At 38.2% G+C, this 13,735-nt stretch overlaps 1 protein-coding gene across 2 annotated transcripts; it reads left to right on the top strand.

The window, feature by feature from the left end:
- Positions 1 to 1,039: 1,039 nt before the first annotated feature.
- Positions 1,040 to 9,216, top strand: rchy1 (ring finger and CHY zinc finger domain containing 1). Of its 2 annotated transcripts, XM_023291994.3 has the most exons (9): positions 1,040 to 1,144; positions 2,671 to 2,790; positions 5,986 to 6,101; positions 6,352 to 6,430; positions 6,521 to 6,565; positions 6,652 to 6,710; positions 7,046 to 7,075; positions 7,860 to 7,980; positions 8,150 to 9,216. In XM_023291994.3, the coding sequence occupies exons 1-9, from the start codon at positions 1,094 to 1,096 to the stop codon at positions 8,366 to 8,368; spliced, it is 840 nt and encodes a 279-aa protein (XP_023147762.1). In that variant the 5' UTR covers positions 1,040 to 1,093; the 3' UTR covers positions 8,369 to 9,216. The 2 variants fall into 2 exon arrangements, with proteins under 2 accessions (XP_023147762.1, XP_023147763.1); XM_023291995.3 differs by lacking the exon at positions 2,671 to 2,790 and having other exon boundaries at positions 1,047 to 1,144.
- Positions 9,217 to 13,735: the final 4,519 nt, after the last annotated feature.

Here is a 13,735-nt window from a genome sequence, read left to right as displayed (position 1 = left end):
TACACCTCCTGACATTCCTGTCTGTTGGGCCACAAATTCTCATCCACATCACAAATATGAGCGATTTCAGAAAACCCTAACCCTTCACACATTTCCCTTCGTTAGAGAAAGTCAAGATTCACCTGGGAGCAATTTACCAATTCAGGACAGACTTAGAAAAAAGTCAAATGGAAATGCATAGAAATATCCTTGATATATTATGACAACTTGTTCAGTCATTTTGCATGCAAAGACATACGTGATGAACTAATGCCTAAATGTGGGCAGTGAGACTATTTAGCAGAGACCCATTATAATACATTTTGATCAACATGACATAAGCAACTGATAATGTAGGAAACAGCAGAGAATTGTTCATAATCATTTGCATGGATGAACCAAAGCATTTGCAACTTGTTCAAAGAAATGAGAAACTGCTTTCTTGATGTGCACAAGTGACACAATGATGTGAAAATTGAACAAGTAGTTTTGAGAATTTCAATTCTGATTTGAGAAATGTACCAAAGAGACTGAGAAAAACTGTAATCGTTGTAGAAAGGACCATTGTCATTTTGAAATACTTGAGGACATTCTTCAGTTAATATTAAAGGAAATAGGATCAGGAACAGATCAATAGGAAAGAGAGTAATTACAATCCCTTAACAGATACATATTTAAAGCAACTCAGACACCAAAGGGAGCCATTATAATAGAATTCACACGTCTGTAAATATTAACCAGTGTTTAGTAATGTTTGTTAATTGAAGGGTCAATGTTGTATTTAATGGGGAAAAAAACTTTGAGTTGTCAGTCGTCGGAGACACTTGATTAAACATGTGAGGCAGGGCAGGAATGAGCAGTATAGTGTACAGTTCAAGGGTCCAGGGCACTCAGAAAGGCTTTTAGACATAACTTACGGTTATTTTGGGGTTGTTTTCTTTTTTTCCTTCATTTTGGGCAATCAGTAGTACTGTCATGAATACAGTAATACAGTAGCCGGCAGTAGGCACTTCTTTCGTTGTTTTGCAATCTGCAAATAAACACCAACGAAGAAGAAAAGGCGGCCGAAGTACACGAGGCCATACCCGAAGAAGAACCAAACTGTGGAGGAAACATGGCTTCCCCTGCTGGTTGTGAGCACTACGTGCGCAGCTGCTTGTTGAAAGTGAGTTAACTTTGTGAAATGTGTCGCAGATATTTGCCTTTCATACACGGCGAAGTCTAAGAGTGGTTTCATATGCCGAACTGTAATTCTGCTAAAAAAGAGTAGCGCGTCTGTGAAGCGTAGGTAGCAACTAGTCAAAGCTAGCTGAGGGCTATAGTACGAAGCGAGATCAGCCGGTTAACGAGGTATTAAAGTAAAGTCAGTGTTTCGTATCAGAAAGGCTCTGTTTTAAATTGACTAGATCTCCATGGTGACTGATGCTATTGAGCTAACCTGTTCAGGAGCAGGTTGTGTTAACAGAGGATTTAAATCTGCTGTACCGAGCGTCTCACTTTAACCAAATCGCTTACTGACAATTCTGTATGAGCGATACAGATTATCAACTCAGGGAAAGTGTTTTATCTGTAAACACCTTGAGCTGTATATTATTAAAACCACTAAATGAAATCGTACAATAGCTGCATGCATCGCATGTCATGGGAACGCCGCATGTATTTCGTTGGTGATGCAGAAATCGTATAAATATGTTATTTTATGTTTCATCCTGATTTGCTGTAAAGTCTGTTTACACTGCTGGTACTACAGCTGATGGTACAGAGGTTAGAAAATTGATTATTCTACTGGTATTTATTTCAGGAAATATTTGATCAGTAACATTCATTTCACTTTTATTTGGCCAAAAACTAAAGTAAACTGCCGTATGGGATAGTGTCAGACCTGAATGCACTCCAATACAATATCATGTTTGAATATATGAAGTTTAAAGTTTAACAGCTCTAATGTGCAGCTGTCTTTTAGAAAATATTGTCTGTAATGATCAGTAAAATGAATACATTAACACGCATTTGTACCAGCTTTACTGTCTTGTGTCATTTGCAATAGCAGCATATTTTACCGTCCTAACCTTAACAACGTGTTAACAACCAGCTGCACATGACTGGTTCATTTTTAGCAGAAGAAGAGTCGCATGATGGGTTACACGTTCACATTTATGTGAACGTGCACTGAATTTGAAGCAGAAAACCTGAATTATCAAACAAAGTTGATAACCACCTTCGTGATGCCCATTATCTCTGACTGGGGTTTTAATTTTGGTTGAGCTGACTTACAGAAAGAAAACCTGGCTATGTTAAACTTGCTTCTAGTTCAGTCCTCTGGTTTGTTAGTTCAGCGCTACCTAGTAACAGAAGATTTAACATTGTGATGAGAGCTTGGTCAATATCTGTTACATGTTTCTGTCCATTAGCTATATAATATTATTGAAATGATGACCGCTTTTTAAATTTTTGAGTACTGGATTGTTTGTTAAATTGGCTTAACACCCACCACGCTGTACTGAATATTCTTTGTACGTACTGAAACAGACTTGAAACTTAAATTTTACTGTTACACAACTATATCACCCAATTTTGCCAGAGGTCATTCGGTGTTGAAATTACTGTAAAGTATTAGCAGAACCTGTGGTATGTGTGATTAGCACAACCATCCTTGACTTGACTGTATTCACTTGTTTCTACATATTTCAGGCACCTTGTTGTGGAAAATTATATGTGTGTCGGTTATGCCATGATGCAGAAGAGAACCACCAGATGGATCGATTCAAAGTCAGAGAGGTGCAGTGCTCTGAGTGTCAGATGGTGCAGCAGGTAACTGAGTGAAGCAGCTGTGGCTGAAGTGTTTAAATTCTACTGTCAATTGTAGCAGGACCACCATGTGTTGTGATACAACAGTTTCTTGAAGACGTTTCACTTCTTATCCAAGGGGCTTATTCAGTTCGCACAAACTGGCCGGCAGTTACAGAATTGTAACACTCTAAGTAAAAAAAAAATGGCTCACGCAAACAGACCAGTATTGTATATGCAGTCAAATGCAGCAGACTGCACAGACTTGTTCATAGGGGAGACTAAACAACCGGTTCACAAGTGTATGGCTCAGACTCAGCAGTTCATCTGCATTTAAAGAATAAGGGACATTCATGTGAGGACAGCAATGTACACATTTAGGTCAAATGGTTTAAGAGAGGAGTCAGCCTGCACCAGCCATCTCTAAAGAGAGGAGGGGGTTTGTGACACCACTTATCAAGCACCTATAATGCAGTGATAAGGTCTCTCCCTAGAAAGTTTTGCCATCATTAACATCTTGAGTCACTCCTAATTTGGCAGATTCACACCCTTTGTTGTGTAAACTGGGAGCCCCATCACCATGATTGCTTTCATTGTTGATGGACCACCTGGTTTCACATCAATTCACACCTTAAGGCATGCGAGTCCTGGTCGTTATTGGACCATTAGGCATGCGAACTGGAGTGACTATAAATTCTGTAACTCCCTGTCAGTTATAACTGAAGAAGCCTCTTGGATGAAGGTGAAACATCCTCAAGAACCTGCAAGAGAAGTCCAGTTGATTCTACGGAAGCTCGTATGATTAATATTACAGTTAATGCATTACTGCTAAATGGAACAATAGGGTATGTAAAGTTGCATACACCATGTCCCAAAAGTTCATCCTCTCCAGAAACACAAAGTTCAAAGACTGAATGTGCAATATAATCAATTTATTCAATAATTAGCACTTCCCCTTTCAGTTTTATCACAGCTTTCAGTCTTTCAGGCATGGAATGTACAAGGGTCTTGAGTGTGGATGGTTCTATTTTTCCCCCCTTTCCCGCACAGCCCTAGAGTTGAGCTGTTTCATGGTGGTCAGTGGTGGACTGATAAAGATGCGACTGTTCAGGATTTCCCAACAGTTCTCAGTTGGGTTGAGGTCCCTGTAGTTTGGTGGAGGAACCTTATGCAGAAAGCCAGATAGATGCTCAGAACACTATTGCTGAGTCATACGGGCAATGTGAGCAGGGGCACCATCTTGCATAAACACCAATTCCGGACATCTGTTAAACATTTTCCGTTCAGTCACAGGCCCTGATTTTGTCCTCGTGGCCAAAAGTAGAAGTAGTACCTTTTCTAGAATGTTGTTGGTCTTATGTTGTGCATTTTCAGTGGTGCATTGAGGCACAATTTTTCATCAGATCCTTGGCTCTTGCAGTTAGGCCACATAGACGTCCTGAGCGAGGCAAGTCTTTGAAGGATCTTCCTTTGTTGTACTTTTGTCACCATTTCTGTACCAAGCAGATACTTATGCCAAGGGCTTGAGGTACCTGCTGACAATTTTTTCCTGCATGTTGAAGAGCAATGGCCAGTGCATGAATCACAGACTTGGAAAGAGTAGGTTTTCCACCTTTACTCTTGGCAATGGTAATAATGCTTCCAAAATTTGGTTGTGAATGTAATGCATTTTGGTCAAGAAATAAATTTCTGTACTGGTACCTGACAGTTTGACCAGACAGTTTGACCAGATAAACAACCAAACAGTACCTGATTAACCAGGTGGAACCCATTTTGGGGGCAAAAAAATCTAAATAGTTGTCCAGAGGGTTAGAACAAACCTTTGGGACACCGTGTACTAAGAATGTAGATTTACTATATTAAAAGATAGATTCAATCCTCTTTGGCGTGGAGGATACAGATGTTCCACAAATTTCCACCGTTATTCAGAGCCTTTTTTCCCTTATGTATCTTGCTATAGGGGTTATGTTGCTCTGCCTTTCTCTTTAAAATATCCTAGGCAACATACTTTACAAGGTGATAGTGTTCACTTTTTTCCTCTTTAGAAACTCTTGTTTGATTTTGGCACTGTGTTTTGGATTGTTGTTTGCTGGAATATTCCTCTTCTACTGAGTGTCTGCAGACTGAGAGTCAGCCAGTGTTTTGCCATAACCAGAGGCATTCATGGTGCCATCTGTAAATGTCATCTTTTGCACTTATGCAGCCTTATATCATCATGCTCCCACCTCCATGCATCACTGTCAGGACTGTGTATTCACTGTGGTAATTCTGGCCAGGTTTTTAACATACATGGTGTGTAAAAAAAAAAATCACAATAATCACATCTAACCAAAGAATGTGCTTCCAGTATTCATCAGTAGCATTCTTCTCGTGTTTTTTCCCCCGCAAAGTTTCATCATGCAATTTCATGTTGAAAAGCAAGCAAAGTTTTTTTTTTCTTAGACACCCTCCGTAGAGGTTGATGTCATGCAGTATTCTTCACCTTGTCTGAGCTGTCACAGAACTCTTATTTCCATTGATTACCCCTGTATCAGATTTGAAGCACTTGCTTGTCTGTTTTTCAGAGTTAGATTGTACAAGTAGAACAATGTCTCTTCCTGCTGTGGCTCTGATCAGTGCTACTATGACTATAAACTTCTTGATCACTGCTGCAGCTGTCTTTCCACAGATTTTTAGTTGACCACTAATCTTCCCATATACTTTTCCAGCTTTGTGAAATCTCACAATTAGATTTTTTTTAATTGTTCTGACAGTTCTTTTCTATGTGGCACCATAATTCCGACATGCAGATTGACACAGCCCATACATGCAAAACTGAGAAAATTCAGGTCTTCAGAACTTATATTATAACCATGGTAATGCAGTTTAACTGACTGAAAATCACAGACATTCTCAGTTGTGTTTCAGTGATCACAGGTTTTCTAACCTAGTGGCAGTGACCACAAGTGTATTCACTATTGTTGCACTGAGTTTCTACTTTGGACCCATTTTTAAAATATAGTATTTGTTTCTGCTTATTCATAAGATGAAATCCTCTGCTTGTCAAGTTAGAAATAGGGCAGTTAGTGAGGGATGATAAGATTTTGAATCATAAAGTGATATTGCACAGGAGTGTAATGACCTGTGTTTTGTCCTGTAAATGTCACTTGTTTTCCTTTTATCTCTTTGTCATATATGTATGTTGTGGTTAAGACCTGTAAATATGTATCTCTCTTCTAGGCACAGCAGACTTGTGAACAATGTCACGTGCAGTTTGGAGAGTATTACTGTGACATTTGCCACTTGTTTGATAAGGATAAGAAGCAGTACCACTGCCAGCCCTGTGGGATATGCAGGTAGGAAATATTAGTGTTCACATATCCTAAATTCAGGTCAATAGACTGTTATAATTTTTTGTATCTTTTTATTACTCCTGTAACAGATACTAACAATCATAGAGATATTTGTGTAATGTAAAGTTGCATACATGATCACCCTGATATTGGATTTATTTTGTTTCCAATTCAGCTAACACTGTAATCAATAACTGAATAATTCAAGTTATTAAATTTGCCACTATTGCATACTGTGTTTTGACCACTACAGGATTGGGCCCAGGGAGAAGTACTTTCATTGTGAGAAGTGCAATTTGTGTTTAGCTCAGGATCTGCGAGGAAACCACAAGGTGATTATTAATCTGCGTCCTATGTGTTCTGCATGATCAGCAAATGAGTGTCCTCACTGCTTTAATTTAAATTTATGTTTTTTGTTACAGTGTGTTGAAAATGTTTCTAGGCAGAACTGCCCAGTATGTATGGAGGTAAGAACGTTTTCAGTATATAAGAGATTTTTTATGTGATCCTTTTCTCCGCAGTTTGATGCGATTTATTATTTCTTTTCATACAGGATATTCACACATCCAGAATTGGAGCTCATGTCCTTCCTTGCGGCCACCTTTTACACAAGTATGACTCATTCTCTGAATAGTAATAGATGAGATTCCTGGAGTAGAATTATGTGTATTTTCTGTTTTTACAGGCCAGAAAAAAATACACTAGTCAAGGATACTATCTTGACATATATTCATACAGGTTGATAACACTGTATAATATGTATATAAAGTATCTGTAAAATAAGAAAACAAGAACAGGCATTCAAAAAGATAATGAGACGAAAATTGAGACCATTAAGTCTGCTGTTGATTTGCAAGATCTATGTTATCTGTAGGAGTTTATCCTGAATAGTTGAAGATCTTATATGCCACAAAGATAACATTATGCTTGTTCACATTCCTCTGCAGGACCTGCTTTGATGACATGGTCAGAACAGGGTATGTCTCATGAGCCCCTTTTTCTGGTAACTGTTTAATTAGTTTTGATGCAGTTACGTCACCAAGTTACAGTCACATTTCTCCATCAGGCTGTTTTTTTTTGTTTGTTTTTTTATTTCAAATAAATGAGAAACCTGGTTTCTGTAATCAGGACAGGGTTTCCACAGCGAAAATTCTCATGAACAATGTGAATGTTGCAGACCTTTACACAGGAAACCAGGTTACCGATTAGCTTTTCACAAGTGCATACCTGTCAACAGTGGGTTTTTAAAATAAGAAAAAATTTCCATTGCTTCACCATGGACAATTCCCTCACCCTAACCACTGTCAACATAACCACACGTACACAGTGAATCCTGAAAGCACGAATAGGCAACCTTCATTAAATAGGCCCAGTGGTTATGTCTGCTGCCAGTGCAATATAGTGACAACAGAAAAGTATTTAAATGAGAGGACAATACAAGGAAAATCAAGTAAAACCCAGGAAAAATGAGAAGGTTGACAGGTATGCACATGTGCATGAAACAAATGTGAAGACAGGGAAAGTTACAACTGAGCAAATGCCCAAATAAAACATCAGTACATTATTTGATCCTCTTATTTAAAATACTTAAGTCCAAAGTCTGACTGAACCTGACTTGTATGCTGTGCTGTCTTCAATCACTCGAGTGCATGTACAGTAAATGTGTTTTCTAATTTGCCACAGTTTCCATGACTATGCTAGTTACTGCATGTAGAGGCACTGAATGAGGCTGTCCATGGCGGTTTTCCTTTTTCATTTCAGAGCGTATCGGTGTCCTCTGTGTATGCACTCTGCTTGGGACATGGAGGACCACTGGGATCAGATAGACAAAGAAATTGCTCAGTCACCGATGCCTACTGAATACCAGGGTGCTACCGTCAGAGTAAGACCTCAGTCATCCAATCAAATGCATGTGTTTTGTCTTTTTTTCAAAGTAGGGTTAAATTATTTATGGATCGTTTTATACATTTCTTTCAGTCTAATCTGTACAGTTCTTGTCCAGTTGGTAATCTTTACGTGTAATCTGTTATTTTTCTTTTTCCTCACTATAGATTATATGTAACGACTGCCAAGCCCACTGCACGGTGCCTTTCCATGTGTTGGGGATGAAGTGCACTGGCTGTGGCTCCTACAACACAGCACAGGACGGAGGACTCATCCAGCAGCCTCAGCCACAGCAGGCAGAGGCTCAGCAGGACACTGAGAATGAGGCTGAGACAGACACGGAGCTAGAGCAGCAAGATCAGCATGAGTCGGCCATGCCACATTAGCAGAATTGGCTGAACCGTCACAGATGGATTTGACTGGGGCACTTTATTGTAGTTACCTACATGGAGTGTAGCAGTAGACTGAGCCAGTTTTTCTAGTTTGTACATTCTTCAGAAAAATCCATCTATTTTCTGTACCTTCATATGCTCTTCAGGGCTGGACTTATTCCAGGATGTGCAGGGTGAGATGACGGGGCACCCTGGATACGTTCCCAGTCGATCACAGAACCTTCACATTAACATCTACAGACTATTTGGAGTCATAGTCCATCGGACCTGCATGTCTTTAGACTGTGAGAGGAAACCCACAAAAGCATGAAGACAACATGTAAACACCAAACAGTTGATCACCTGAGAGAACCCCAGGAAGGTCATGGGACTAATGACTGTGTTACAATCTAGTAAATGTTTGATGGTTTCAGGAACTGTGCCATAACTCTTATTGAACTGCTCTAGGTAAGACACTGTGAGCAGATGTGTCTGTGTGTCCTATACTGTATGAGCCTGTGCAGCTTGACAGAACAATCTGCCAGCTTTGGAAATCTGTCAAAAAAGTTAGAACTGTCTTCAGCAACATGATTAACACTGTTGTAAATCTCCACAATAACTTAATTTAGTGAAAGATTGATCATAAGGGAAAGATTCATGGGGCATTTATGCAGGAAAAATAAATCAAAAAGGTCCAGAGATGCTATGTAAGTCAAAAATGTAACTGTTGTTTTTCCTCATTTGATTTCTCAGTCCATATTTTAGCTCCTGAGTGTGGATCCAGTTTATGATCTTCAGATATTGATTCTACATGTGATAAAAAATGTGAAAATAAATAAATAATGTTTCAATTTAACATCAAATCCATGCTTACAGTGTTTATAACTGTGATCCAAATGTATTACAAAGGTCATCCCACAAAATCAAAGTTTTGTCAATTTGCTATTTAAAACTGTTACCTAATTAGTTTGCTTCCTTCAGTTATGTAAAGTGTAACGTCACTACTCTGATCAGAAAGACGATGAATTTTTATTGACAAGTCAAACCATTGACTTATGCGTGGAGAAGTGTCTAGTTGGCATTTAGATGGTCTATAAATGAAGCTTTTATCTGCACATTGTCTAAAGCTAGCTAAGTAGATGACAGTTATAGCATTTGAAACATCTTCTTAGTAACTAATAACGTGACACAATTGCTGCTGGGACGTGCAGCTATTGAACAATTACTGCTCATCCACATACAGGCGTACTGTCATTCCTGCTGCTTTGATAACAGGCCCATTAATCCAGGATCATGAGCATTTTTTGTGCCTTTGCCACTTGCAGGTGTCAGGTTGCTGAGCTTTACAATAAGTGTAATACAAACTCCCATTAAACAACATAATTTTACTAAGCAGAATTGTATTGTCTTCTGAACAATTCATTGCACTGATGATAAAAAAAAAAAAAAAATCACAGTCTCTTTTTCAAATGTTCATGGACACATCTGAGGTGTTGCCAGTTAAGGTGTTGATTATACAGCACTTCAGTTCAACCACTGCAAGAATTCCAACATTTTCATTGTATTTAAACAGCAGTCATCAAAATTAGCACCATTGTAACAGAATTACCTCTGACGAAGAAAATGTGAAATCAAAGTAAAAACCAAGTTTAGTCTGGATATTTTGCTTTCATGTAACAGTAATAGTTAAGAATCAAGCCAATGCTGTGTATGTACAGCAACAACCAAACTGGTAATCTAAGTTGAACTAAAGCTGAGATGAATCGCCATTTCAAATGTTGTCTCCTCTCACAGGTTCTGGCTCAGGGGTCACAAACTGGAAAGTGAAACAAACAGGAGCACCAGTCAGGGCAGTTCCCATCGGGATGGACAAGGGTGGGTCTACAGAGAATGTTAGAGGCGTTGGTGTGACGACATGTGAAGGAAAGGGTGGAGTGGCACACTGGGGGAATCCTTGGTATGTGGTGGTGACTAGTGGTTGATTTGTTCCTGTGATTATATCAGTTTTTGTCAGCACTGGGTGTAGTAGGGCCTCTGTGTCTGGTAGGACACGCACAGTGTCAGCATTAACTGAGTCCTGTGCAGGGTCAGACTCGGGCATATCCTGAGAGATGTCTATGCCCAGAGCAGTTTGAGAAGGATTGTCTGGCATGAGTGGTAAAGCATCAGCGTCACCAGAGGTTTGTGGGTCTTCAGGGTCTGGCAGGGCTGAAGTATCGAGCAGGGCTGGAGAAGACCCTGCATCTTGATGCGGGGGTTTGGTCTCTGTGAAGTCCGACTGCAGGGGATCCTCAAAGTGAGTGGCAGCTTCTTCTGATGAATTGGACTCACTGGACTGTGAAGACTTGGATGAATCATCGCCATCATGTAGACAGATCTGTTGTAATATTAGAAATGTCTCAAGTTCACTCACATCACTACACAGTGGTAAAATGCGACGGAGAAGTAAAGCTACTCACTGGTTTAGACGTGACTACAGTCAGCATGAAGACAGCACACAGCAAGGCCCTCAGAGCTGCCATCACTGTCTCTCCTGTATCTGCTCAAACAGAACAACTATAAACAGGGTGAATTAATGGAGTGTGCTTTGTGCATCAAAGACACCACATTTCAGAGGCAAATACTGTACTTCATACAACACTACATTTAACTGACAGCTGCACATAGTAATAATTGTAGCAGTATCTATTGCTTTTTTGTAGCTTAATTTACTCCTGACTCCTTAACATTCACAACCCTTTCTACAAAAAAATATTATCACTTTAAAAACTTTTGGTTTGTTGGACTGTTTGGTGAAAACAGTGTGCAGCACAAGGTGGGTCAAATGTGTGTTCCTGTAGACAACAGAAATGTTGAGACACAAAACTGCTGCTGTGGTTTTGGTATCTTAAAATTATTTAGATAATTTAAATTGTTAGGTGTTTTTGTTGTCTAATGATTTAGAATTTGATTCAGAAATATACCACTGATATTAAAAACAAGCTGAAGAATTTTCACTTGGTTCATTTTCAGATTGGTCAATGTTTAGTGTTTAAAATCACTTTTTCCTATAAACAATAATATTCTAAACAATTCAACTTTTTCATAGTTCTAGTGCTGCAAATCAGCTTTTTTTTTGTAAAATTTCAAGCTGCAAGCTAATTTACATTAAAATGGGATAAAAAGTTCATTTTGCTTATACTTATAAATTAAATTTACATATTATATTGAAAGATTTGAAGTCCACATCTCAATTCAACTGAAATATTCTTTCATTCCAAAATAAAGCCTCTAAAATGTCTAAAAACAAGACTTTGGAATGAAGATTAAATGTATTCCTGAATATGGTTAAAAACTATTCGGCATCTTGAGCTACAAAAAGTATGAACATTAGTGAAATATCAGCATTTCTGCTGTAAGACTCACCTTTATAGCTTCAGTTTCCTCTTCTCACCACAGAGATACTAGAGACTAATTTTAAAATGTGTCAGTTCTGACAAATGCAGTACAGTAAATGTTCACTTCCTCTCAGTCTTGAATGAATAACAGAACATCTGCACTGGTCCTGTTTTTATATGACTGTTCATATGTGTGGGTACAACATCCCATCAATCCATCATTTGGCTCATGTTCCTGGCAACATAGCGTGCAGCTCTGATTTACTAACCATCAAAGAGAAATCATTAAACACCCTGAGATATACTGAAATTATAGAGTACTAAAAATTCTTAGAATATAATACGAGAATATGTACACCAGAAGTGTCTATTCATAAGCAAAGTAAACATGTGTTTTGTGGTTTTGGTGTGAACAATGGGAAGAATCCGGTTTACACTTTAAATACATGTAGAAGTCATCAGAAATTCTTGGCAATATCTCATCATGCAAACTGTTTACACTGCCTGGAACAAAAGCAGCATAAAATGGGGGGAAAAAATACAGTTTTATCTTTCATCAGCATCCTCAGCATACTGCAGGATTCACCGATTCCAATGAGTATTCTTTTTTTAAAATTCTCATAATTTACAACGACAGCAGCAGCCAGTTAGGAACAGTTTTGAGATAAGAACATGAACATCAACACATTTAGGCCTTTTACACACTGATACAGGTGCTTTTAGATTTGACTGATCAGGCTTCTGCTTGCATCCAGCATCCGTATGTTAATAAGAATGAAAAATGTATAATTTGCTCTGCTCTAAAAGGTACAACAGAGTTAATAAGAGAGTGAAAGGAGTGTCAATCAAGTCCACACTGTAAAAATCCACAGTAATTATGACCTGTATGTGTGTATATGTGGTGGCCTTTTAGTAAAAAACACTATTATCACAATGTAGAATCACTGGTACAAGCACAAGTCCTGCATTAAAAGTATATTTGCAGCAAGATGTATTCATAAGCTCTCACACTCACTTTATCATTAGGTTATTATAATAATGAACTTTATTCATATAGCACTTCACTTGGAAGAAAAATAAAGTACTAAAACATCAGTTAAAATGAAAGATAAAATGATTAAATCAGTCAGAGAGCAATAAAACATATCAATCATCCATAAAGGGCTTTTAAGAAGAAATTTCAGACACTAAAGATGTTGTCAGTCTGATCTCAACAGACCAACTGTTCCACAGTTTGGCTGCTGTAACAGCAAAACTCTTGTTCATAAGCCAAAGAATAACCAGCAAAGCCCCATTCACTAATTTAAAGTGTTTATGTAAGAAAACACTCTGAGATATAATATGTTTTTTTAAAAAAAAGTCTGTAATGTAATTCAGAGCTCAGCCATTCAATGCTTTAAAAACAATCGAAGAGTTTAAGAGTCATTTCCTTCATTTTGATGAAGGAAGTGGTATCTTAACCATTTTTTTCATCAAATATTCTTTTATTTTGCTAAATGAAGTTGCTGCTAGGTCACACTACCATGCCTTTCCCATTAAGTATTTGATTTGAATCTGGAACAGTGATGCAAATGACATTAATATCATTTTAAATCAATGCAGAATTTAGAAGGTAGCCAGTGTAAATTGTGAAGTACCAGAGTAATGTGATCCTGTTTCTTAGAGGTGTGCCAGATGTAGATTGTGAAAGGAGCTCTACTGATGTATTTAAAATCAGTGGCAGAAGAGAACTAATTATGGGAACTAGAGTTAAAAATAAAAACATTACTGAACAACAGTTTTCACTTGAGCATCAAAACAGTTCCTCTTCCTTTAGTCTGGTAAGCCAACATTTTCTTATTAACGCTAAATAGAAATTACCACTTCAGCCAGCTAGTAGATATGTCAGTGGTTATACATCAAGGTGCTGGCCAGATTACAGTTTTTGATCTAATAATGGGACAAGAGGAAAAGTTAAACAATAACCAAAACATATTATTACAAGTCATCCTAAGGGAACATACAG

The sequence above is a fragment of the Amphiprion ocellaris genome, chromosome 6 (assembly GCF_022539595.1).
Source record: "Amphiprion ocellaris isolate individual 3 ecotype Okinawa chromosome 6, ASM2253959v1, whole genome shotgun sequence".
In the NCBI taxonomy this organism is placed as follows: domain Eukaryota; kingdom Metazoa; phylum Chordata; class Actinopteri; family Pomacentridae; genus Amphiprion; species Amphiprion ocellaris.
Note: the sequence above shows the minus strand (reverse complement) of the source record. Positions and strands in the feature narration are given on the sequence as shown.

Bases quoted from the DNA above. Each gene is read 5' to 3' on its own strand.
- rchy1 (XM_023291994.3), top strand. From the start codon at position 1,094: ATGGCTTCCCCTGCTGGTTGTGAGCACTACGTGCGCAGCTGCTTGTTG. The intron at 1,145-2,670 runs GTGAGTTAACTT...TACATATTTCAG, and splicing joins TGCGCAGCTGCTTGTTGAAA to GCACCTTGTTGTGGAAAATT. The intron at 7,076-7,859 runs GTATGTCTCATG...TTTTCATTTCAG, and splicing joins GATGACATGGTCAGAACAGG to AGCGTATCGGTGTCCTCTGT.